The sequence below is a fragment of the Ostrinia furnacalis genome, unplaced genomic scaffold (genome assembly GCF_004193835.3).
Source record: "Ostrinia furnacalis isolate ACB-3 unplaced genomic scaffold, ASM419383v2 OfSCF1132, whole genome shotgun sequence".
Lineage (NCBI taxonomy): Eukaryota > Metazoa > Arthropoda > Insecta > Lepidoptera > Crambidae > Ostrinia > Ostrinia furnacalis.
Genome location: NW_021131371.1, coordinates 324351 through 349183, shown reverse-complemented (window position 1 = coordinate 349183; position 24833 = coordinate 324351). Strand labels below are relative to the sequence as shown.

At 40.8% G+C, this 24833-nt stretch overlaps 1 protein-coding gene across 1 annotated transcript; it reads left to right on the top strand.

Moving 5' to 3' along the window:
* Nucleotides 1-1409: 1409 nt before the first annotated feature.
* Nucleotides 1410-24833, top strand: conv (insulin like growth factor binding protein acid labile subunit convoluted). The gene is made up of 19 exons (XM_028302613.1): nucleotides 1410-1567; nucleotides 2566-2843; nucleotides 3346-3515; nucleotides 3809-4065; nucleotides 4557-4655; nucleotides 6087-6188; nucleotides 6719-6863; nucleotides 7462-7716; nucleotides 9148-9201; nucleotides 11450-11568; nucleotides 14153-14356; nucleotides 17212-17446; nucleotides 18139-18338; nucleotides 20229-20313; nucleotides 20951-21146; nucleotides 21640-21717; nucleotides 22209-22406; nucleotides 23338-23611; nucleotides 24310-24833. Exons 1-19 carry the CDS (start codon nucleotides 1554-1556, stop codon nucleotides 24749-24751), a joined length of 3405 nt encoding a protein of 1134 aa, XP_028158414.1. The 5' UTR covers nucleotides 1410-1553; the 3' UTR covers nucleotides 24752-24833.

Here is a 24833-nt window from a genome sequence, read left to right as displayed (position 1 = left end):
GACCCAAGTGTTTTTTAAAAAAAAATCAGGCTAGTTTTCGAGTAAAACGACAAAGAATGTTTCGAAAAAAATAAAAAATAAATCATCCTTTGAGCGCGGTGTGTACTCGTTTACGCACTATCGTAGTAGCCGGCCGAGGGCAACGACCGCTGCCACGTGCCGCGCCGCGTGAGTCGGCCATATTGATATCGCTGCCAGTCGCTCCGCGCCCACAGCCCGCGCCGAGCCGCCTATCGGCATGCGGGAGCGCAACAACAAACAATCGTCCCAGTCAGTCCAATGTTGTGCCCAAACGTATTGCAGTGTGTGTGTGCGAGTTATTACAATGCCGCGCTTGATAAATAACAAAACGCAGGTGAAATTATGTTTCGGGCACACTAACTGGCCGACGAGAAACATTGACGAGTCGAAAACCTTCACACCTTGCTTGTTTGGAGCCGCGCAGCGCTTCAGGGAGCGCAGCCGTATCCTGACTTGACGAGATCCCGTGCGCTTCGAGGACGAAGTTCTGGATTTCAATTTCAATCACCGGCACAGTGCTGGCGGTACCCAGATGCGAGCGCCGCAGACGGCGGCTTTTGCGTAAAAATACGGAATGCCTTATCAAGGAGTTGTTGCCATGCATTTCCACTGAAGCGAAGCGAAGTAGTAATAGGTATGTACCTATCAATTTTTTATTACGTCTCTAAATAAATTGCGTAGGCATTACGAAACCGTAGATATTGAATTCCAATTTCTATCCTTTTTTAAATTTCTAGTTTAACGCGGATGATTCGCCTCGGTTCGTTGGAAAAGTCCCCCGGTATTACACTAATGAAAATACACTTATTTACCTACTTATGTGGCTAGATTTTGTTTCTCCCAGCGCGCAGTACCTATTAACATGACGTAACATCGTACATACTCACGAGTGATAATTTTTGGTAACGTAGGTTAAGTGTAATCTAACCTTTATGTGTGTGAACGTTGAATGAATGCGCGCGGCCATTGTTCGTACTCGTATGAATGAAAGGAGTAAAGAAAGAGAGAGAGGCAGTGAGTGAAGACAGGATGGTTGTAAAAATAATATCTTTTTTTTGTTAGGAAAAGTAAAAACAAAAACTAGCCTGAATTTTTTTTAAAAACACTTGGGTTGTATTTGTATGATTTTATTAGATCCGTTGGTAAAGTATGATCAGTATAAAAAATAACACCCTATATTATAATAAATTCGACAGAAAAAATTAACAAGATCCATGGTATTTCTAAAAAAAAATTATTTAGTAGAAAATACACCGGAATATTGCAAGATTTATGGCAATATTTATTATTGGTCAAAAGACAAAATCCATTGCCAAGAACTAAATGACAGTTAACTTATTTATTTATTCTGTGGTCATGATGACGGCTGGGGCGAATAAAAAAAATAAAAGTAGTTTTGTGTTGAACATGGCGGGGTAGGTTGTGCAGTTTTTCCAGGAAAAATATTGCGTGAATATCAGCGCAATTAGAATGTTACAACTGCTGAAAACAACACAGAAACTGCAGGATTTGTTGTAATCGATAATCAACTTATGATTACTGACAGGTAATTGTTTCAAGTGCGTTTTTTCGCTGGTGAAAGTAACATATTTACGCCTTACATAGAGTTGCGCGTAACTAATAACAAGTTTTGTCAAAGTGAAAAGGAATATTAATGCTAATTGCTTGGTTTATTGAATACACAAATATTTTTAGAACGAGTATTGTAATTATGACGAATATTGCACGAGATGGAAACTGGTTTTTGTGACCTTCTGCTAAGTTTTATAAAAGTTTTTGTGTTGTCACTTGCAAAGTTTTGCCTTGAAAAGTTATTCTTGTAATTAATTGCCATGTTATCTACGCAGAAAAATATTGAACATTAACAATCGAAGAGAATAATAGTGCGTTTTTAAATATTTAGTATTTTTATTAGTCTATGATAGGGGATTTCTTGAGTGTGACTCGTATGAAATTAGGCAATTTTTGTTGTTGAAATATCTTAAATGTTAGTCACCATGGAAAAGTTAAAAAGAGTATGTCTTAGATAAGAGCTTCCCCAATATTCTATTTTATGGGATAATCAATATAGGATAAATCAACTTGTTTAAAATTCCTTTTTTTAATAATGTCTGAGTGATTTTGCCCCTTTACTGTATTTTGTACAATTTATGGAAGTTATGGAGTAAATGTACTGAAAAGTTTACCCAAAATCGCAAATCCAAAATTCGCTCAATAAATATATTTGATTTGATTTGTTCGTTCATTTCCACAAAATAACGTCTACTGTTGCACTAAGGCCTTGATGATAGCCTTGATGATATTGTCTGACTATCTCAAGGAAATATATTGTTTCCTAGAAATAGCTAGACAATGAGAGATATTATTTATATTTTAGGAAGTATGAGACTAACATCGTTCATTAGTTTCAGCCCAATGACGTCCACTGCTGGACAAAGGCCCTCTAGGGATTTCCATAACGACCAGTCCTACACTGTCCGCATCTAGCTATGTACCACGATCTTCACCAGATCTTTGTACTAATTTAATTTTGTTTCTGTTCAGATCTACCTACCCAAAAATGGAGATTCTACTATTTTTCACGCTGTCAACACTAATTCCCCTTTTAAATTCCGAATACATACCACCAGGACCCAAATATCCGTGCCCGAAAGAGACAGACAGACTGCTTATGTACCCATGCGTGTGCGAGAAAGGGACAGATGCAGGGCTGTACGTTCGGTGCGAGAATACAGGGCTGGCGATCATGAGTGTCGGTTTGGGGAATTTAGCTGGATTAGGGTTTCCGATAGAGAGATTGGAGATCAAAGAAGGGAGATTTAGTAAGTATTGATATTTGTTTTTAAATTGTATGAGCATGACTTTTTTACTAAAGCCCGGTCTGTGTGCACGTATAATTTTGTCCAATGACCCCAAGCTACCCTTCCTTATCGCTCGCGCGTAATTATATTGCTGTCGCGACTGTGAGACGGGCGCCCGCAGTGAGTGTGCGAACGCGACAGCAACATAATTACGCGCGAGCGATAAGGATGGGTAGTTTGAGGTCATTGGACAAAATTCTACGTGCTCGCAGACCAGACTATAGAGGTAAATAAAGGATTTGGCCTACACTCCCCATCTCCACGTTGGCCAAATGGGTTGGGTGTTGGGTTTGCAATTTGATTTAGATGATGAGAATAGTATAAACGCCTTCCTAACCTGACTGGCTAGGTGGCGTGGCCAAATCTTTCGTTTACCTCTAGTACAAAACTAAATGACCTAAAATACAAAAACTTATTGTACAACTTTTCTTTAACGTTACTAAGTAATTTTATTATTTTCCAGCCCGCCTCCAAGGACCAATGCTTCATCGGTCCACCATAAGGGTGTTACACATAATCGACACGCCCATACAAACCATAGAAGAATACGCCCTGGCTGGTGTGAACCGCACTTTACAGGAGTTGCGGTTTTACAACACGCGTATGGCGGAGTTTCCCAAAGAGGCGTTCAAAGTGAGTTAATAAAAGAATAATTTATTTATTTATTTATTTAAAGACTTTATTGCACACACAACAATGTTCTGTACAAAAAGGCGAGCTTAATGCCATACGTCATTCTCTACCAGCTGACCTAATCCCAGAAAGTCTGTAAACGGAAACGGAAAAGACGGATTAGCAAGCTGAAGTGGCAATGGGCAGGGCACATAGTACGCAGAACTGACGGCCGATGGGGCAGCAAGGTTCTGGAGTGGAGGCCATGTACCGGAAAGCGCAACATTATTTAATACCCTAATATTATTTTTCAGATACTCGGCAACCTTTCAATCCTATCAATTGACGGTCACCAAATAACAAAACTGGATAAAGACATATTCGCTGGAAGTGAAGCCGTTGGCAAACTAGAAAAACTCCATATAGTCAATGGACTGCTATCAGATGTACCTATAGAAGCGTTTCAGACGTTGAAAAAGCTTAAAACTTTGGATCTGCACGGGAATAAACTGGCAACACTGAAGAGGAACCAGTTTAAAGGGCTGAGGGACACTGAAGTTTTGGATTTGAGGTAATATTTTTAAGATAAGATAAGATAGTCAATTATTGTCAAAACTGTGCATACATTGTTGTTACATGGATGTTAATTAACACAGGAACCAACAGTTTGCCCATTTCGGACGTACAATATAGGTAGGTAAAGAGAATAATATGTATAATTTACAAACTTAACATTTTTTTAAAGGTATTTAGAAGGAAATAAAAAGTTTTGTTTGTTGTTGTTTTCTCTGTGGACCTTTTTTTTATTGCGTTGCCACAAAATAAATGATTTCTATGGTCTGAGTGATAGATTAAAAATATCACAGATAAGATTGATAAGAAACTATTGAAATTAAAGTAATTAAAAGTATTGCTATTACAGAACACACTTCTTTTTTTTTGTTGATGGCAATACACATCGAGGCCGACTTGATTTGTGCCATCAAGTGAGACGTTAACACCGTTGTAAAATTGCCAGAACCAATAATTATCACAATCTCCTTTTATTTATTTGTTTTTCAGTTACAACATGATACAAAAACTGGACGGCAGCCACATTGGAGACATGACCAAACTCGGTTTCTGCAACGTCAGCCACAATCAAATTGGAGAAATAGCAAGGTAATAAATAATTTTCTTCTTATTTTTTGAATGGCCTTATTCACGTAACAAAACTTTAACGACAACAAAACACTGAGTTGCGATCCTATCGAGTAATCGTTCTATCAAAATGACCCTTGTGAATACGGATTTAGAACTGTTTTTCAATGGGAGCTAGGTTCACATTATAATCATCGAAACGCTCAGTGCGAGATGGTGGAATGTCAACAATATAGGGATGGTACGCTAACCTGCGTCTGGTTCCCCGATCATGGAAGGGGGCTGGTGGAATTAGTTCATGTAATTCTTTCGCACATTCTCCGAAGTGTAGCCTGTAGAAAACCGATAGGGATGCTACCTTACGGCGATGGTCAAGTTCCTGGAGCGACGCTTCAACAAGGGTCAGGCTGTCGATAAGTCGCTGTTAGCTAGCTAGACAAGTGGCAAAACGTGACAGTTGTAATATCGAAATACCTTCACGGAGAGAAGTAACTACATCCAAAAAAACGCCGTGAATGAAAAATGAAAAATCCGCCAGATGGCAATACGTAGACGCGAGGTCCAAATGCTGCATGATTGGTTATGTTTGACATGACATTGATAGATATGTCAAAATCCACCAACCACGCAGGAGTCAGACCCCACATCCTCGTCCCGCCATCTAGCGGATCTTTCATTCGCGAAAACCCTCATTACAATCACTTGATTAGAGGGGCTTATTTACAACCCGGTCGAGCTAAGCGTACCTCGCTGGAATGCGACTCTCCCTCCCACTTCCCGCACACCCGTTCGCCCCGTCCGTACCAGAGCGACGATGTGACGTCACGGCCGCGGTCAGTTAACTTGACCCGAGTTGTAAGAAGCTACTTAAAAAACGCCGGGCGAGATTTCGATTACAACTGTCACTGTTATCATCATCTCAGCCATAGGACGTCCACTGCTGAACATAGGCCTCCCCCAATGATTTCCATGTTGCCCGGTTGGTAGCGGCCTGCGTCCAGCGCCTTCCTGCTACCTTTATGACAGTCTTTCCCAAAGTGGGCGATAACGCCCCCTTGTGGGCGCTGCAGGATTAAAGGGGGGCGGTAAGAGACCCAGAAAAAAAATCGGGACGTTGTGTAGAGGCTTGGGAGGCGTCATCTACTAGGAGGACTCTTAGACCGACACCGACTGAGCTCGACTCTTGACTACAAAAATGGGGGGCGCTAAAAAATGATTTATTCTCAAAGTGGGCAGTAGACTAAATAAGTTTGGGAACCGCTGCTTTATGATGTCGTCGGTCCACCTTGTGGGTGGACGTTCCTACGTTGCGCTTTCCGGTACGCGGCCTCCACTCCAGAACCTTGCTGCCCCATTGTGCCCTGCCCACTGTGGTGCTGGTTTATTTACTTATAAGATTCTGGTTTTATTAAGAAGTTCTTTTTTCGTGCTTAAATTCTTAAATTTTCACAGGGGTATGTTCGCTAGAAACACAGTGCTGAAAGTGATACATTTGGACAACAACAAAATAAAGAAATTGGACACCAACAGCTTCAGAGGAATGCGGTTTTTGAGGTAAGAGTACCTAATGTCAAAGAAGATATCCCAATAATTTATGCATGCTAGGCCCAAAATTTGTATCGCTATACCAAAAGAAAAGGTAATATTATAGGTAACACTTTGTTATCATCCAATTTCTTTACAATTTTTTTATTTATTTATTCAAACAAAAATATAATTTTAAGAGTAGGCGCAGACCATTGATTTTTCGTCGGCAGTTGGGAAGCCCATTCAACTATTTTGTCGGCCAAATCGAATCGGTGTAATGTGCGTACTTCCATACATGCCCAATGCCCATACTGATCAACTGCCCGACTAAACTATCGGCCGACGAAAAATCGATGGTCTGCTCCTAGGCTAAAGTAGTAATAGAGAACAAGTTGCATTTAACAAGTGTCATTATTTTAAGTTACTTTTGTGAACGCTATAATGTTACCTTGTTGGTGATCAAATAAATAAATAAATAACAAACCATCATGGTGCTTTGGTGAATAAATTAATTGATTTTATTTGATATGAATTTGTGTATCCCTTGTTTTTTCCAGGCGCCTATTCCTCCAAGACAATATGATATCCGACGTCGGTCGTGGTACGTTCGCGGCTGTTACACGTATCGGAACCGTAGACTTGGCTCGCAACAGAATCACTAAAGTTGATTATCAGATGTTCCAGCAGGTCAAATACGCCGAGGTGAGTGGGGCAAGATTGGGGAATACGTGGGGCGTTTGCGGGGCGTACGTAAAAGCGTTTATGGGAAGCGCACTAAGACCAATTAGAGCGAGGCATTCATGGGTAGTGCATTAGAGGGTGAACTTACATATAACTTACCGGGATTTTTATTATGAGTATAGGTCTAGATGCGAGTTCGTAGGGTGTACCCTAGAATAGAGCGGGGCATCCGTAAGAAGTGAACTAAGATGGATGTTGGTGGCGGTGGAGTGCCCTAGAATCGAATGGGTCGCTTGGTAGGGCGTTTACGTGAGAATGCACTTTGACTGATAGAGGCGTCCATTTCGATGTGTGGGTCAGGCGTGGGGACTCCAGCGTCAGTGGCGAAGGATAGTTTGAATGAATGAGACCACATGATATAGGAAACGGGGCTTTAGCGGGGAATGCATGGGGAGTTTGTAGTGTGACCTGTGGGTTTTTCAGAACTAGAATAAAGTGTGTTTTTACAGTTGTGTCCTACAATATTGATTAATGTTCCCAAAATTTTTAACCAAAATTTTAAAAGGAAGAGGTAATATTTTCCATTTCATGAATTTTAATTCTTTTTTAAAATTTCCAGCTTATAAACCTAGCAGAGAACAACATAACCGTCATAGAAGCACAAGCCTTCACGGACCTATATCTAGCGGTCGTAAATATATCGCACAACTCTCTACAGAAGATTGAAGCGAACGCCTTCCAGAATTGTAACAATATGACGCTATTGGATTTGAGCTATAACAACCTGCAGGATATCAACAAGAACGCGTTCGATGAGAATAGTTACGCTTCGGAGTTGCAAGTGGCATATAATAATTTCACTGATTTTGGGCAGGTGAGTGACTTTATAGATATTTACTTATAAAGCCCGGTCTGCGAGCACGTAGAATTTTGTCCAATGACCCCAAGCTACCCATCCTTATCGCTCGCGCGTAAATTGCTGTCGCGACTGTGCGACGGGCGCCCACAGTGAGTGTGCGAGCGCGACAGCAACATAGTTACGCGCGAGCGATAAGGATGGGTAGCTTGGGGTCATTGGACAAAATTCTACGTGCTCGCAGACAAGACTATAGACAAGAATATACTACGTTGTCTCTGTTTTTTTCTTTAAAAGTATGAAAGAGAAAGTATACTTGTTACGGTGACAAAAGTCACCCGTGCACTCGCGCATTTATTTTTTTACTAGCTTTCCGCCCGCGGCTTCACCCGTCTGTAATTTTGTCTGTCATAGAAAAAGTTTATCGCGCGCGTCCCTGTTTCAAAAACCGGGATAAAAACTATTCTATGTCCTTTCCCGGAACTCAAACTATCTCTATACCCTTCATCAAAATCGGTTCAGTGGTTTAAGCGTGAAATGAAAGCAAGACAGTCAGACAGACACAGTTACTTTCGCATTTATAATATTAGTATAGATTTTATGCAATGGCGTTCAATACGCTAAGCTTTTTGCAGATGGCCCTAGCGGCGGCTTAAACATGTCAAAATTATGAAACTTTGATGTTTGTGTTGGATTTTTCAGTGTGAATCCCCATTGAATTACTGTATTTTTTATCGATTACAAATCTACAAAATCATACCTACTTTTCGGTTAATTTAAAACTATATGATTAGTTTTAAAACTAAGATTATGATATTCTATAAGAATTCTATAAAAATCAGCTCTTAGGCACTTAATTATTAGGCTTGTTTTCCACCGAAGCGAGATGAGCTAACAATTAATAGAAGAAACAAATTACAAGCAACCAGGAAAATATGGTTTCCATACAAAATACGTAGTAAGTAGTTCAGAGCGGAGTGGCGATAAGACCTCCGCACATTTCCATTCCTCTCCGCTCAGCTTTGACGGAAATAAATTATCCGCTATGCCACACGTTCCAGCATATTATGTTTTCATTTATTTATTTATTTATTCAGAAACTCAACAGCTGTTTTACAATATTCATGTTAGTTTGATGAGCATTAAATCTAAGCCAATTAAAGAGTTTCCTAGCTGCTTAAATAAGTTCGTACATTATTACATTTATCAGGTAATGAGTACCAAGCGATGCATGCCTAAAAATAATAATCATGATTGAACATGCAGCGCTCAGGTTATACAATCTTAGTGTAATTAAATTTTAATATAAGTTAATTTGGGTAAATTACTACAACCCTAAAGCCATCAAAACAATTAAACATTAATTAGGCAGACCTTAAATGTCTTTACTTTGGTGGAAAACAGCCCTTACACTTATTTCGTACTTTATATCATTCAAATTCCTTCCAGATTCCAATCCACAATATGACTGGTATCCGCGTTCTCAACGCATCGCACAACAACATACAGCGCATCCCTCGCAACGCGTTCCCGAAGCTGTATGAGCTCCATACAGTGGACGTCTCATACAACAAGCTGACGGAGATATTCAACGCGGTGTTCCAGAACTTGTTCTCTTTGAGGTAAGACACTAGTTGACACCACTAGTCACTAGTTGACACCACTAGTCGCCAGTTGACACCACTAGTCACCAGTTGACACCACTAGTCGCCAGTTGACACCACTAGTCGCCAGTTGACACCACTAGTCACTAGTTGACACCACTAGTCGCCAGTTGACACCACTAGTCGCCAGTTGACACCACTAGTTAGACACTAGTTGACACCACTAGTCACCAGTTGACACCACTAGTCACCAGTTGACACCACTAGTCACCAGTTGACACCACTAGTCACCAGTTGACACCACTAGTCACCAGTTGACACCACTAGTCACCAGTTGACACCACTAGTCACCAGTTGACACCACTAGTCACCAGTTGACACCACTAGTCACCAGTTGACACCACTAGTCACCAGTTGACACCACTAGTCACCAGTTGACACCACTAGTCACCAGTTGACACCACTAGTCACCAGTTGACACCACTAGTCACCAGTTGACACCACTAGTCACCAGTTGACACCACTAGTCACCAGTTGACACCACTAGTCACCAGTTGACACCACTAGTCACCAGTTGACACCACTAGTCACCAGTTGACACCACTAGTCACCAGTTGACACCACTAGTCACCAGTTGACACCACTAGTCACCAGTTGACACCACTAGTCACCAGTTGACACCACTAGTCACCAGTTGACACCACTAGTCACCAGTTGACACCACTAGTCACCAGTTGACACCACTAGTCACCAGTTGACACCACTAGTCACCAGTTGACACCACTAGTCACCAGTTGACACCACTAGTCACCAGTTGACACCACTAGTCACCAGTTGACACCACTAGTCACCAGTTGACACCACTAGTCACCAGTTGACACCACTAGTCACCAGTTGACACCACTAGTCACCAGTTGACACCACTAGTCACCAGTTGACACCACTAGTCACCAGTTGACACCACTAGTCACCAGTTGACACCACTAGTCACCAGTTGACACCACTAGTCACCAGTTGACACCACTAGTCACCAGTTGACACCACTAGTCACCAGTTGACACCACTAGTCACCAGTTGACACCACTAGTCACCAGTTGACACCACTAGTCACCAGTTGACACCACTAGTCACCAGTTGACACCACTAGTCACCAGTTGACACCACTAGTCACCAGTTGACACCACTAGTCACCAGTTGACACCACTAGTCACCAGTTGACACCACTAGTCACCAGTTGACACCACTAGTCACCAGTTGACACCACTAGTCACCAGTTGACACCACTAGTCACCAGTTGACACCACTAGTCACCAGTTGACACCACTAGTCACCAGTTGACACCACTAGTCACCAGTTGACACCACTAGTCACCAGTTGACACCACTAGTCACCAGTTGACACCACTAGTCACCAGTTGACACCACTAGTCACCAGTTGACACCACTAGTCACCAGTTGACACCACTAGTCACCAGTTGACACCACTAGTCACCAGTTGACACCACTAGTCACCAGTTGACACCACTAGTCACCAGTTGACACCACTAGTCACCAGTTGACACCACTAGTCACCAGTTGACACCACTAGTCACCAGTTGACACCACTAGTCACCAGTTGACACCACTAGTCACCAGTTGACACCACTAGTCACCAGTTGACACCACTAGTCACCAGTTGACACCACTAGTCACCAGTTGACACCACTAGTCACCAGTTGACACCACTAGTCACCAGTTGACACCACTAGTCACCAGTTGACACCACTAGTCACCAGTTGACACCACTAGTCACCAGTTGACACCACTAGTCACCAGTTGACACCACTAGTCACCAGTTGACACCACTAGTCACCAGTTGACACCACTAGTCACCAGTTGACACCACTAGTCACCAGTTGACACCACTAGTCACCAGTTGACACCACTAGTCACCAGTTGACACCACTAGTCACCAGTTGACACCACTAGTCACCAGTTGACACCACTAGTCACCAGTTGACACCACTAGTCACCAGTTGACACCACTAGTCACCAGTTGACACCACTAGTCACCAGTTGACACCACTAGTCACCAGTTGACACCACTAGTCGCCAGTTGACACCACTAGTCACCAGTTGACACCACTAGTCGCCAGTTGACACAACAACATACAGCGCATCCCTCGCAACGCGTTCCCGAAGCTGTATGAGCTCCATACAGTGGACGTCTCATACAACAAGCTGACGGAGATATTCAACGCGGTGTTCCAGAACTTGTTCTCTTTGAGGTAAGATACTGGCGACATCTATCGACGGGTCTAGTCTAGTATAGACTAGTGGTAGTCATCACTAAGAGATGGTGCTGATACAATGACTGGCATACGCTACCGCGCCTCCAAACCTATAGGAATGGTTTGGATATTCCATGCTATAAGATAAGGGGTCTTTCCCACGGCGACATACCGTTTTTTGCAGGTTTTGAAAACTTTAAAATGAACTAGTCAAAACAGGATCCATTTTAATTAAATGTATTGTTTAATATACGTGTTTTCACTACCAACTTCTTAACAGAGGCAAAACTGGTTACTTGATAGGTAGCCCTAAATACTTGTGATTAAAAATGTGTAAAAGTTACCGAAATAGACTTTATTTATTATAACTCACTGCATAATATGTTACAGTCAAAACTCATAATCGGTCAAAACCACTTGACTGAAAAAATCTGTCAAAAGTGGTTTTGACTAGAGATGAAACGGATAGTTGTTTGGCCGGATACCGGATACCGGATATCCGGCCAGCTGCTAAGCCGGATAGCCGGATATCCGGCGGCCGGATAGTTGGCCCATTGTCTCGTTGCATGTCGTGACGAGTATAGCTGCGCCGCACAGGTGCTACGAACGCGATCAGCAGGTCTATTAGTAGACTAGATTAGTTACACTTTTCAAAAATGGAATCCATCCGAATAGAATGTCAGATTTTGCCACTTGTCTTGGGGGCAGATCAATTCAATCTCGGTTGCAATCGTGAGTGTGTGATTGAATAGCGAAAAGGATATCATCCATTTTGGTCCAAAATCAAAAGTGCCGGCCCAAAAATAAAAGTGCTGTATTCTGATAGAATACGTCCGCCTTAGCATTTATTACTATGGCACCAAAGCTGTAGCACCACTGTGCATCGTAGTATTTGAGCTCTAAAAATATATGAAACGACTGACTTTGATCTCAAATACTGCACAGTGGTGCTACAGCTTTGGTGTCATAGCACAGAATAATAATAAGTACTACGTACAGAAGTTTTACTTCGCGAAGGTATTTAAAAAAATGTATGCTCAATGTCATTAACAATATGGTGTAATTTAGCCTGTCTCAAGAGTCAAGCACCATTTTGTTGACAAACGTCAGTGATCGGCACTGCGCCGAAGCTATAGGGCTGACTTCGGTAAAATGATGTGACGTGAGGTGCCAAACTGCGGAAAATGGCGGAGGAAATACATGATTAAGCATGAATTATCATGAATAATATTAACTACTTATTTACCTCTCAGTGTCTTGAGCTTGAGGCAACTTAAAAAAGTACATTCTGTGTTTTTATTATTATTTAGGCAGTTAAATAGTGCACAGTATTTAGTAGGTACACCATTTTCTTTATTTTCTTCCATCATACACAAGAATACGCGTGCGTGAGTCAATGTTCGCTCGTATGTGAGGCCTTGTCGAATAGTATCCTGACGTATTCTGTCAGAATACAGCACTTTTTTTTTATTGGCCGACATTTTTGATTTTGGACAAAAAATGTATGAATCGTCGATGAATTTTAGATCTCAAATACTCGACGCACAGTGGTGCTACAGCTTTGGTGCCATAGTAACAAATGCTAAGGCGGACGTATTCTGTCAGAAGACAGCACTTTTTGTTATTGGCCGACACTTTTGATTTTGAACAAAAAATGTATGAATCGTCGATGAATTTTAGATCTCAAATACTCGACGCATAGTGGTGCTATAGCTTTGGTGCCATAGTAACAAATGCTAAGGCGGACGTATTCTGTCAGAACACAGCACTTTTTTTTTTATTGGCCGACACTTTTGATTTTGAACAAAAAATGTATGAATAATCGATGACTTTTAGATCTCAAATACTCGACGCACAGTGGAGCTACGGCTTTGGTGCCATAGTAACAAATGCTAAGGCAGACGTATTCTGTCAGAATACAGCACTTTTTTTTGTTGGCCGGCACTTTTGATTTTGGACCAAAAATATATGAAACATGGATGATGCCCTTTAATTAGTTGCATCATGTCATCAGACCATCAGTGAAAAAAAAAAAAATCGCCTATTTTATTTGGCAATATTTCGACATTAACAGATATTTACTATTTATGTATTCGTCATTAGAGTGAATAGCCCAGAAAAAGAAAATAGTTTTGAAAGGCCTTATGGAGTTTTTGTAATTTTTTCGACTTTAAATAAAAGCCGTCATTATTATGAGCCATTTTATTGATATTTACCTCAAAGATAAATGTATTTCATTTTATTAATAGGAAATTGTCGTAGTTTTTTAATATCCGGTATCCGGCCGGATAGTGAGTTACTATCCGGTATCCGGCCGGATAGTAAATTTAGGCCGGATATCCGGCCTACCGGATAGTTACCGGATATCCGTTTCATCTCTAGTTTTGACCGATTATGAGTTTTGACTGTAAGACATACATTTTTTGCAAAGCCCCGTACCTTATAACACCGTATCTACTTGCAAAAACAGGATACTCTCGTGTGAATACTGAAGTCTAGTTTCGCAAATGGATTGCCGTGAGAAAGACCCTTACAGGTTTTTAATACGTTTTGGTTTTAATTCACTGTATTTTTTTTCCAGATTCCTGAACCTGAGTCACAATTCAATGCAAGCCATCAAGCCAGCGACCTTCGGGACCATACCCACAGTTCTGTCCCTGGATCTGTCCCACAACCAGTTGTCCGACGTGTCCCGCGGCAGCCTCGCCAAGCTGGCCAGTTGTCGCGAGCTCGACATCAGCCACAACCACCTGCAGAAGATGTTCCAGATACCCATCAGTTTGGGGTGAGTAGTTGACGCCACTGGGCACTGGCCACTACACCATAATCACTTACGTGTTCATAATATCATACACATTATTTCACAAGCCCATGAAACCAACTTTATTCTCACGATTATACAAGTTTGGAATCAATCTTTAAACAAATTATTTTAGCAAAATATGTGGACGATGAAAATTTGTGAGACTTGTCAAATTGACTTGAAGTTTAAAATTATGTGTTATCTCCATGTTGTCTCTGACACATCAGTGTTGTAACCTGTAAGTCATAGACAATAGTCGGTAAATTTAATCGATTTTATTTCAATTATTCAATCATTTTTATTACTGATTGCATTTAAATAGATTTAAATAGGGTCTTAATCAACAATGTATTTTTTCTTCATTGAATGTACTACTAATTGTTTAATGCATTGCTTTATAAAGCATTATAAATTCTTTCTATAGGTACGTAAGTACTACAATAATTTCAATCCGCGATTAACGAGAGGTTTTGTCGCCTCAATAGGGCACAGATTAAAAATGTTTTAATGTCAGTTGGCCATATTTGTTTACATATAGGGAAATTTCTAAAGAATCCGACTTTAGTTACCAGTTGATATACTAGTCACCAGTTGATTGACACCACTAGTCATCAGTTCAACGGTTTTTCCACCTTAGTTAGTTTTTTAAAGTTATTTAACCTTTACCTCTTTCACAGAGAACTCAATTTCGCACACAACAACCTAACCGAGCTTCCCTACAATGCCTGGCCCACTATGAACTCACTACTCCGTCTGAACCTATCTTCAAACTCTTTGGGCCGTTGCTCTTTGGATAGTTACTCTAAAATAAACTTTGTATCTTTCACAGAGAGTTAAATTTCGCCCACAACAACCTTACCGAACTATTCAACATGTCTAAAACTGAAAATAAACTTTATTTCTTTCACAGAGGGTTGAATTTCGCCCACAACAACCTAACCGAATTACCCTACAATGCCTGGCCTACTATGAACTAAGTCTTAACTTGTCTTAAAACTCGTTGGACGACCGGTTTCGCTGTACTAAACTCAAAATGATCCTTATTTCTATGACAAGAGAGCTCCATTTCGCCCACAACAACCTAACCGAACTACCCTACAATGCCTGGCCTACTATGAACTCACTACTCGGTCTCAATTTGTCTTCAAACTCTTTGGATAGTTTCTCTAAAATAAACTTTGTATATTTCACAGAGGGTTGAATTTCGCTTAGTTACAACAATTTAACAGAGTTACTCTAAAGCCTGGTCCGTGAGCACGTAGAATTTTGTCCAATGACCCCAAGCTACCCATCCTTACCGCTCGCGCGTAATTATGTTGCTATCGCGCTCGCACACTCATTGCGGGCGCCCGTCGCACAGTCGCGACAGCAATATAATTACGCGCGAGCGATAAGGATGGGTAGCTTGGGGTCATTGGACAAAATTCTACGTGCTCACGGACCGGGCTTTACAATGCCTGGCCTACTATGAACTCTACTACGTCTCAACCTGTCTTCAAACCCTTGAGCCGTTGCTCTTTGGATAGTTTCACTGCTCAAAACTCAAAATGATCCTTATATCTTTCACAGAGAGCTCAATTTCGCCCACAACAACCTTACCGAACTATTCAACATGTCTAAAACTAAAAATAAACTTTATTTATTTCACAGACGGTTGAATTTCGCCCACAACAACCTAACCGAATTACCCTACAATGCCTGGCCTACTATGAACTAAGTCTTAACTTGTCTTCAAACTCGTTGGACGACCGGTTTCGCTGTACTAAACTCAAAATGATCCTTATTTCTTTGACAAGAGAGCTGAATTTCGCTTACAACAACCTAACCGAACTACCCTACAATGCCTGGCCGACTATGAACTCACTACTCCGTCTGAACCTATCTTCAAAGTCTTTGGGCGTTGCTCTTTGGATAGTTTCACTGCTCAAAACCCAACATGATCCTTATTTTTTCCACAGATAGCTGAATTTCGCCTACAAAAATCTCACAATGTCTAAAACTCGCCCTCAACAAAGTCATCTAGCTAAAATACCATGTCTAAAACTCAAAATGGTCCTTATATCTTTCACAGAGGATTGAATTTCGCCCACAACAACCTAACCGAGCTTCCCTACAATGCCTGGCCTACTATGGACTCACTACTCCGTCTAAATTTATCTTCAAACCCTTTAGTCGTTGCTCTTTGAATAGTTTCTCTAAAATAAACTTTGTATCTTTCACAGAGAGCTGAATTTCGCTTACAACAACCTAACCGAGTTACTCTAAAGCCTGGTCCGTGAGCACGTAGAATTTTGTCCAATGACCCCAAGCTACCCATCCTTACCGCTCGCGCGTAATTATGTTGCTGTTGCGCTCGCACACTCACTGCGGGCGCCCGTCGCACAGTCGCGACAGCAATATAATTATGCGCGAGCGATAAGGATGGGTAGCTTGGGGTCATTGGACAAAATTCTACGTGCTCACAGACCGGGCTTTACAATGCCTGGCTTACTATGAACTCTACTACGTCTCAACCTGTCTTCAAACCCTTGAGCCGTTGCTCTTTGGATAGTTTCACTGTTCATACTCAAAATGATCTTTATCTCTTTCACAGAGAGTTAAATTTCACCCACAACAACCTTACCGAACTATTCAACATGTCTAAAACTGAAAATAAACTTTGGGCGTTGCTCTTTGGATAGTTTCACTGCTCAAAACCCAACATGATCCTTATTTCTTCCACAGATAGCTGAATTTCGCCTACAAAAATCTCACAATGTCTAAAACTCGCCCTCAACAAAGTCATCTAGCTAAAATACCATGTCTAAAACTCAAAATGGTCCTTATATCTTTCACAGAGGGTTGAATTTCGCCCACAACAACCTAACCGAGTTACCCTACAATGCCTGGCCGACTATGAACTCCCTACTCCGTCTCAATTTGTCTTCAAACTCGCTGGGCGATCGGCTGTCTTCGGACAGTTTCAGCGGACTGCTAACGCTGCAAGTGCTAGATTTGTCAGCGAATGAGCTGTCCAAACCGCCGTGGGAAGCGCTGAGCAAGCTGACTAGCTTGCAGTACTTATATTTGCAGGTAAAAGTCTTATTTTGTTTGGTTTTATTTTACACACACACCCTGGGTTTATAGCGAAAAGCATAACTAATACTCGTACAAGTTGCATAAAATAATAAAGCCTAAGGAATTACAGTTACTATTTATAGACACAGTATTATGACAAATCTCTTATCTCTTTAGAACTTCTTCATTCATTTTGAAAGTCATAATATGACTTTTTAGTCTAACTCTGTCTGTCTTGCTTTCACACCTAAACCACTGAACCGATTTTAATGAAATTTGGCATATGATAGTTTTATCCCGGTTTTTGGAACAGGGTCGCGCGCGATAGTTTTTCTGTGACAGACAAAATTCAACGTGGGCAAAGCCGCGGGCGGAAAGCTAGTGAATAATATTTCATAAAGATGTAGCACTTTAAGCATGTAATTTTACACCAATTCTACATATGGACGGCACTGCGAGCATTACATGTAAAGTGTTGCCCATACTATTTCCTTTACATTACACGATACATTCCATTACGCGTTACACCCGTCTAGACTCGGCTTTACTGAAATCTCTTACGGACTTCTTAAGAAAATTTTAAGTGGCGTTGCACTGTTTTGTTCTATTTGCCTACACCCATGTACGTCAAAGTGGGCAGTAGACGAAATATGTTTGAGAACCTATGCCCTATTTTAGTCTAAAATAACTTAATGATTTTTTTCCAGGACAACAACATAACCTCCCTGTCGAAGTCAGCCTTCGGCAACCTGCCCACCATGTTCAAACTGGATCTGTCCCGCAACGCGATCGAAACTGTCGCGCAACAGTCGTTCGGCGGCCTGCAACAGTTGCTCGACTTGTCGCTGAGTGGCAATCTGTTGGAGCGGATACCGAACGAGGCTTTTAAAGGACTAGTTGCTCTGAGGTGAGATTATTTATATGTGTTATAGTCAAACCTCGAAGTTCCGGCACTCCTAGGTTTGACTAGTCAATCCTCAGGTCTGACTAGAAGTCTTAGTCAAAGCCCAAACATTTCGGCCTTTGACTAAAGAATTTTAGTCAAACCTAGGAGTAACTAATTTGGTCAGGCAAAGGTCGAAACTCAATTTCATGAAATCGGGGTTTGACTAGTCAAACCTCAATTAAGACTTTAAACTAAACTATACTTAATATTCTGATCTCGAACTTATTACATAGGCGTTACGACGGTCGGTTTTGACGCTCTTTAGGTGAAGGTACGAGTAACTAAACTTATACAATACTAAGATAGAGTGTTTCTAGATCGATCTTGATTATTATTACTATTTTTTAGGGTTCTGTTACCTTAAAGGATAAAGAGTTTAGATCCTATTATTATGACTTCGCTAAATGTTTTCTGTCACCAGGCTCGTATCTCATGAATCATTCACTTTAAAAATAAATAATTCAATAAAATATTTAAATATTTAAGGGGGGCTCCCATACAGCAAACGTGACTTGTTGTAGTTTTCTACTTGATATTAAAACGTAAACAGGTGAACCCTTGAAATATTCACATAATATTTAGTTGCATAGCTATTTTAAAAATAAATCATAAAATTAAAATAAAATAAATATTTAAGGGGGGCTCCCATACAACAACAGAGTCGTACGGCACCCTTCGTGAGCGAATCCGGCTCGTACTAGGCCGGTTTTCTATTTGCCATCTACTTTTGACCGAGTCTGCCAGACGTTTCTAGGATTGACTAGGCAAAGCCCGAAACAAATTATTTTAGTTTCGACGTTTGACTGAACCGTTTAGGCACTTCTAGGTTTGACTTAGTCAAAGGCCGAAATAAGAATTCACTTCGGGGTTTGCCTGAAGGCCTTAGTCAAACCTAGGATAGACCAGTCATTCCGCGAAGAGACTGCATATCGACCTTTGACTATGACATATGTATTTGGGAATAAGTGTTCTAATAGTCACTAGTTGACACAATTAGTCAGATGATATCACTAATCACCAGTCGTCAGTGGTGTCACCAATTGATAGCTAGTGGTAGTGGTCACTAGTTGACAATAGTCACTAGTTGACACCACAAGTCATTAGTTGACACCTAGTGGTAGGGGTCACTAGTTGACATTACAAGTCACTAGTTGACACCACTAGTCACCAGTTGACACCTAGTGGTAGAGGTCACTAGTTGACATTACAAGTCACTAGTTGACACCTAGTGGTAGGGGTCACTAGTTGACATTACAAGTCACTAGTTGACACCACTAGTTACAACTTCTCCACTATGTTCAAACTGGATCTGTCCCGCAACGCGATCGAAACTGTCGCGTAACAGTCGTTCAGCGGCCTGCAACAGTTGCTCGACTTGTCGCTGAGAGGCAACCTATTGGAGCGGATACCGAATGAGGCTTTTAAGGGATTGGTCGCTTTGAGGTTAGACAATTAGTTTAATACATTAATTAGTATTGGTGTGTATGTATTTGGGAATGAGTGTTCCACTAGTCACTAGTTGACACTATTAGTCAGTTGACAATGTTGACATCACTGGTTATCAGTCGACACCTAGTGGTGTCACCAATTGACAGATAGTGGTAGAGTAGGGGTCACTAGTTGACATTCCACGTCACGAGTTGCCACCACTAGTCATTAGTTAACACTACTAGTCGGTCGACTCCACTCAATAGTCAGTCAACACCACTAATCAATCGATACCACTAGTCACGTCTAGTTGACAGCACTAGTCGGTGGATAGTGGCGCCAACTGGTGAACATAAATTAAGGAAACCATCAAATTTTGACAATGCCAGGATTGTTTAAGCTAAATACTCTTTTTCTTTACAGAAAACTTGATCTTTCTTACAATATGCTGGACAAGATAGACAACAAGACCAATGGATTGTTGGACGACTGCCTGTCGCTGGAATCGGTGAGTTTTCCAAGATTCTTACACCTGGTGGTGTTACAAACACTATTCGTATTCACATATAATTTCTTAAAATAACTCCTAAAAAAGCAGACGTTGAGTCCGCAAAAAGATGTTTTTTGTTTGTTTGCTGCAATAAAAAATAAATAAATTGGGTATATTTTATAGGGATGTTAAGGATAATGTAGTTTCGGTTATGGATACGGTTACGGATATTGGAATAATATTATACCGGTTTCGGTTACGGATATTTCGGATATCCGAAAGTTTCGGTTACGGTTACGGATATCTGTGCTAAGTATAGAATGCCATAGTGTAGATTCCAATGGTTGTCCAACTTTGGCATCTGACACCAAAGTTGTTTTCTATTAGTCTCACAAAAAAGCTTTTATCTTATGGGAAAAAACTCATGTACTTAGGTACTTTAAAATGAAACCATTAAATCAGCGTAGGGACTTGCTTGACTCTGCCTACATCCGAAACTATCCGAAACCTTTGAATCGGTTTTGGTTATGGTGGCGGATATTTTTTTTCAAATTCAAATTCAAATTGTTTTTATTTCGGATATCCTAAACTTTCGGTTACGGATATCTATAACATCCCTGATATAGAGTATCTATTAATATATGATTTCTTCCAGGTGAACCTAAGCCACAACAGATTCGGTTTCCTAACCAAGAAAATGTTTCCCGCCAGTCCGTGGATTCCATACAACTTGAAGGAAGTCGACCTGAGCTACAATGAAATACCGGTGGTGACACTAGACCTTACTTTGGGCACTAAGAAAGTGAAGAAGTTGAATCTAGCGGGGAATATTATAAATGATGTGCGCGGCTGTGAGTATAATGTTATTTTTATGATCATTATCATTATTTGTCCGTCGGCCGTTTGGTGTAGTGGTTCTAAAACGGACTACTATACCGAAAGGTCCCGGGTTCGATTCCCGGGCGGGCAGAAATTGAAATGATGAATTTTGGTTTCTGTGACCGGTCTGGGTGTTACTATGTATAATAATGTATTAAAAAAAAGTATAATATGTAGTATATCCGTTTAAGCTAGCACCCATAACACAAGCATATTAATTGCTTACTTTGGGGCTAGATAGCGATCCAAAGAATTTATTATTAGGTCATTTAGTCTCCACTGCAGGATCACGAAGAAAAATACCTTCTACCTTCAAGATTTTCACATGTGTATGTATATGACGGACGAACTCATAAAGGTAGCAGGAAGGCGCTGAAATCTGGATGCAGGCCGTCTATTCTGCAGAAATCACACGACATTTAATTTATTGATTATGTTTTTAAACTGTTTAAAATTTGTTTTCAGATGTCCTTGGAAATCTGACGTCACTGGAAGTATTGGATCTTTCATACAATAACTTGGAAGATTTAGTGTCAAGAACTTGTAAGTATCATCTTATTTTTTTCAATATAGCGTAGCTAAAATTTTGCTTCCATTGGGAATCGAACCCGGGACCAGTGGGTCTAAAACTGGTGATCTTGCCAGACTACAAAGGCGGTTATGTATCTAAAGCCCGGTCGCCGAGTACGTAGAATTTCGTCCAATGACCGCACACTCACTGCGGGCGCCCGTCGCACAGTCGCGACAGCAACATAATTACGCGCGAGCGATAAGGATGGGTAGCTTGGGGTCATTGGACAAAATTCTACGTGCTCGGCGACCGGACTATAGATTGATAATATCAGTGTACTTAGTGCGAGTTTACACTAAACGTCATCTCTAGCGACTGCAGAAAGAAATACATAAATGTATGACAGATTGTACAGCGTCCCTAGCGGATACTTCAAGAACTAATTCAATGCAAACTCGCACTATGCGCATAGTACTTTAATATTCAGTTTTTAACAATACAAATATAATTTTCTCCATTACAGCAGAAGCAAAATTCAACCTTCCTGAGAACATAACAGAGTTGTATCTCCAACACAACGTGCTTCTAAGACTGCCCATAGACAGCATATCGCGGTCGAGGCGGCTCAACAAGCTTGATGTGCGGCACAACAGGCTTGACAGCTTTGAGCCGGCGTTGGTTAAGGGAATAAGGAGTCAGGGACTCACTGTGTATTATGAAGGTAGGTCATAAAACCAAGGATGTTATGGATATACGTAACCATAACCGAAACTTTCGAATATCCGAAACCGTAACCGAAACCGGTATAATATTATTCCTATATCCGTAACCGTATCCATAACCGAAACTACATATCCATAACATCCCTAGTCGACACCTAGTGGTGTCTCCAATTGACAGCTAGTGGTAGTGGTCACTAGTTGACAATAGTCACTAGTTGACACCGCTAGTCACTAGTTGAAGCCAATAGTCAGTTGACACCACTAGTAACTAGTTGACATTACAAGCTTGACAGCTTTAAGCGGCGCTGGTTAAAGGAATAAGGAGTCAGAGACTTACTGTGTATTATGAAGGTAGGTCATAAGACAGTCATATAGGGTGTTTTCTGTAATGTGTCAAGCCGAAGCCAGGTGATAGGTGAGGGCCATACCTATCGATTTCACCCCATAATATGTATGTTCTACGATTTATCGTAGTTTAGAAGTTATAATTAATTTTATAACATTTTAAAATTTCATGACCTAGAAGACTTGAATTTTTTTATCTCTTTTTCGGGTCGCTTTTCTTAGACTTATTTTTTTAACATAATCGATTATTATGAAATGGATTGTTAAAAAAATGAAAAACACCCTGTATATGTCATTTATTTGCTCCAATTAGGCTTTTAAAGGTGCTTTTCCGTGTGCCATCCGTTTAATATATTAGCTTTAGCCTGCAGCTTTGTTCGCGTGAAATTCAGTTCGACACTGAATCTATCAACGCACAGCCCAAACAAACAGTAGATGTTATGACGTAGGCATCCGCTAAGAAAGGATTTTACGAAACTCCACCCCTAAGGGAGTAAAACGGGATCCACGCGTACGAAGTCGCGGGCGGCCGCTAGTTATACAAATATTAGTAGAATGTTGTCTTAATAAACCTTTTTGTTCCAGGAAACGGCCTAAAATGCGACTGCTTCGCTCGCCCCCTAAAGCACTACCTAAACCGTCTTTCCCCATCCGTTCTCCCCACTTCCCCCTACAACCTAACTTGTACGGAACCCCTGGTGCTCCAAAACGAACAACTTCTGGCGGTAGACGAAGAAAGATTGCTCTGTGAGGGCAGTGTTGCCGTTGATAATAAACTGCTGGAGTATGGCAACACTGAGGGAGAGTCTGTCTATGATTTCACTAGTGAGCCGGATTTGGTGTTCAGAGATGTGCAGTAGTAAGTTTTTTATGACATATTAAATAGGTTTGAATCTTTTAGTTCTTTCATGGTAGCAACAATTCTGTCGTGGCTGTTGTAACAGCTGATATCACAACCCCTTTGTCAGATATAAAGACACAAAGCTGGTGTCAGACATATTAATGAATGACACACACTGTTGTCAGACATGATGACACAAACCTGGTGTTACAATTATTTATATGACATCGATGTCAGACTTACAACACTAGAATCAGATTTCACGACACAAACCTTGTGTCAGACTTAAGACTATCATCTTATACTTAGACGTCATACTTAATAGGCATTTTAACATGACTTAATCCTTTAGAAGGCAGTGGGAATATAGTTCCCACCATATTTTGAACCTTATTCGTTTGTCTTATGTCCATTTTCACCATCAATCCCTAATTTTTAAGTGGCCCCTATGGTAACATTTAACAGGAATTTTGTTTTCGTAGGGGCACTTAGAAAACGGGCATTAATGTCCAAAAACAATAAAAATTTGATTATCTTATGACTGTTAAAGGGTCATCTATCTGTATTTTTTTTTCTATTCCATATATTTCCACTCTTGACATTTTTTTTTGGAGTGTTTGATACGTCTTCTCTTAATGATTTAATATCCAATATTCCAGTTCAGTATATCCAGTATGTTCATATGTCTTTGTTTTAACCGATGAATTTCTTTGCAGTGCCCAAGAAGCGATATACGCAAACTGGTACGTACCCAGCATCGAAGACATAGCAGATGTATACCTCTACATACGCGACGACAAAAACAGCCTTCTCTACAGCAAAGACTTGACTTACAACCTCCGCTCAACGACTATTCCCATAGACAACTCCATGAAAGTATCTCTAGAAAAAGGCGGGAAGTTTGACATTTGCATTCAAGCCAAAACGTCAAGCGGTGCGCCGAGAAAGTGGTTTGACAGCCAATGTCAACCGCTCCCGCCAAATTTTGACAGCTGGCAGAAGAAATTGAACATAGACAAAAGGAGGCTGACCAAAAAGAAAGCTAGAAAAGGATGGTTCCAGAGAAATAGTGTGCTGGGTTTGGTAAGCGACTCGATTTTGATTACGTTGTGCATATTTTTGGGCGTTTGCTTGAAACTGACGGATTTGGAGTTATAGATGAACTATACTGAACTGTCCTACCAAACTCAATGAGAGGGAGGCGCCACCATCGTTAAACTATACAAATCAAATCAAATAT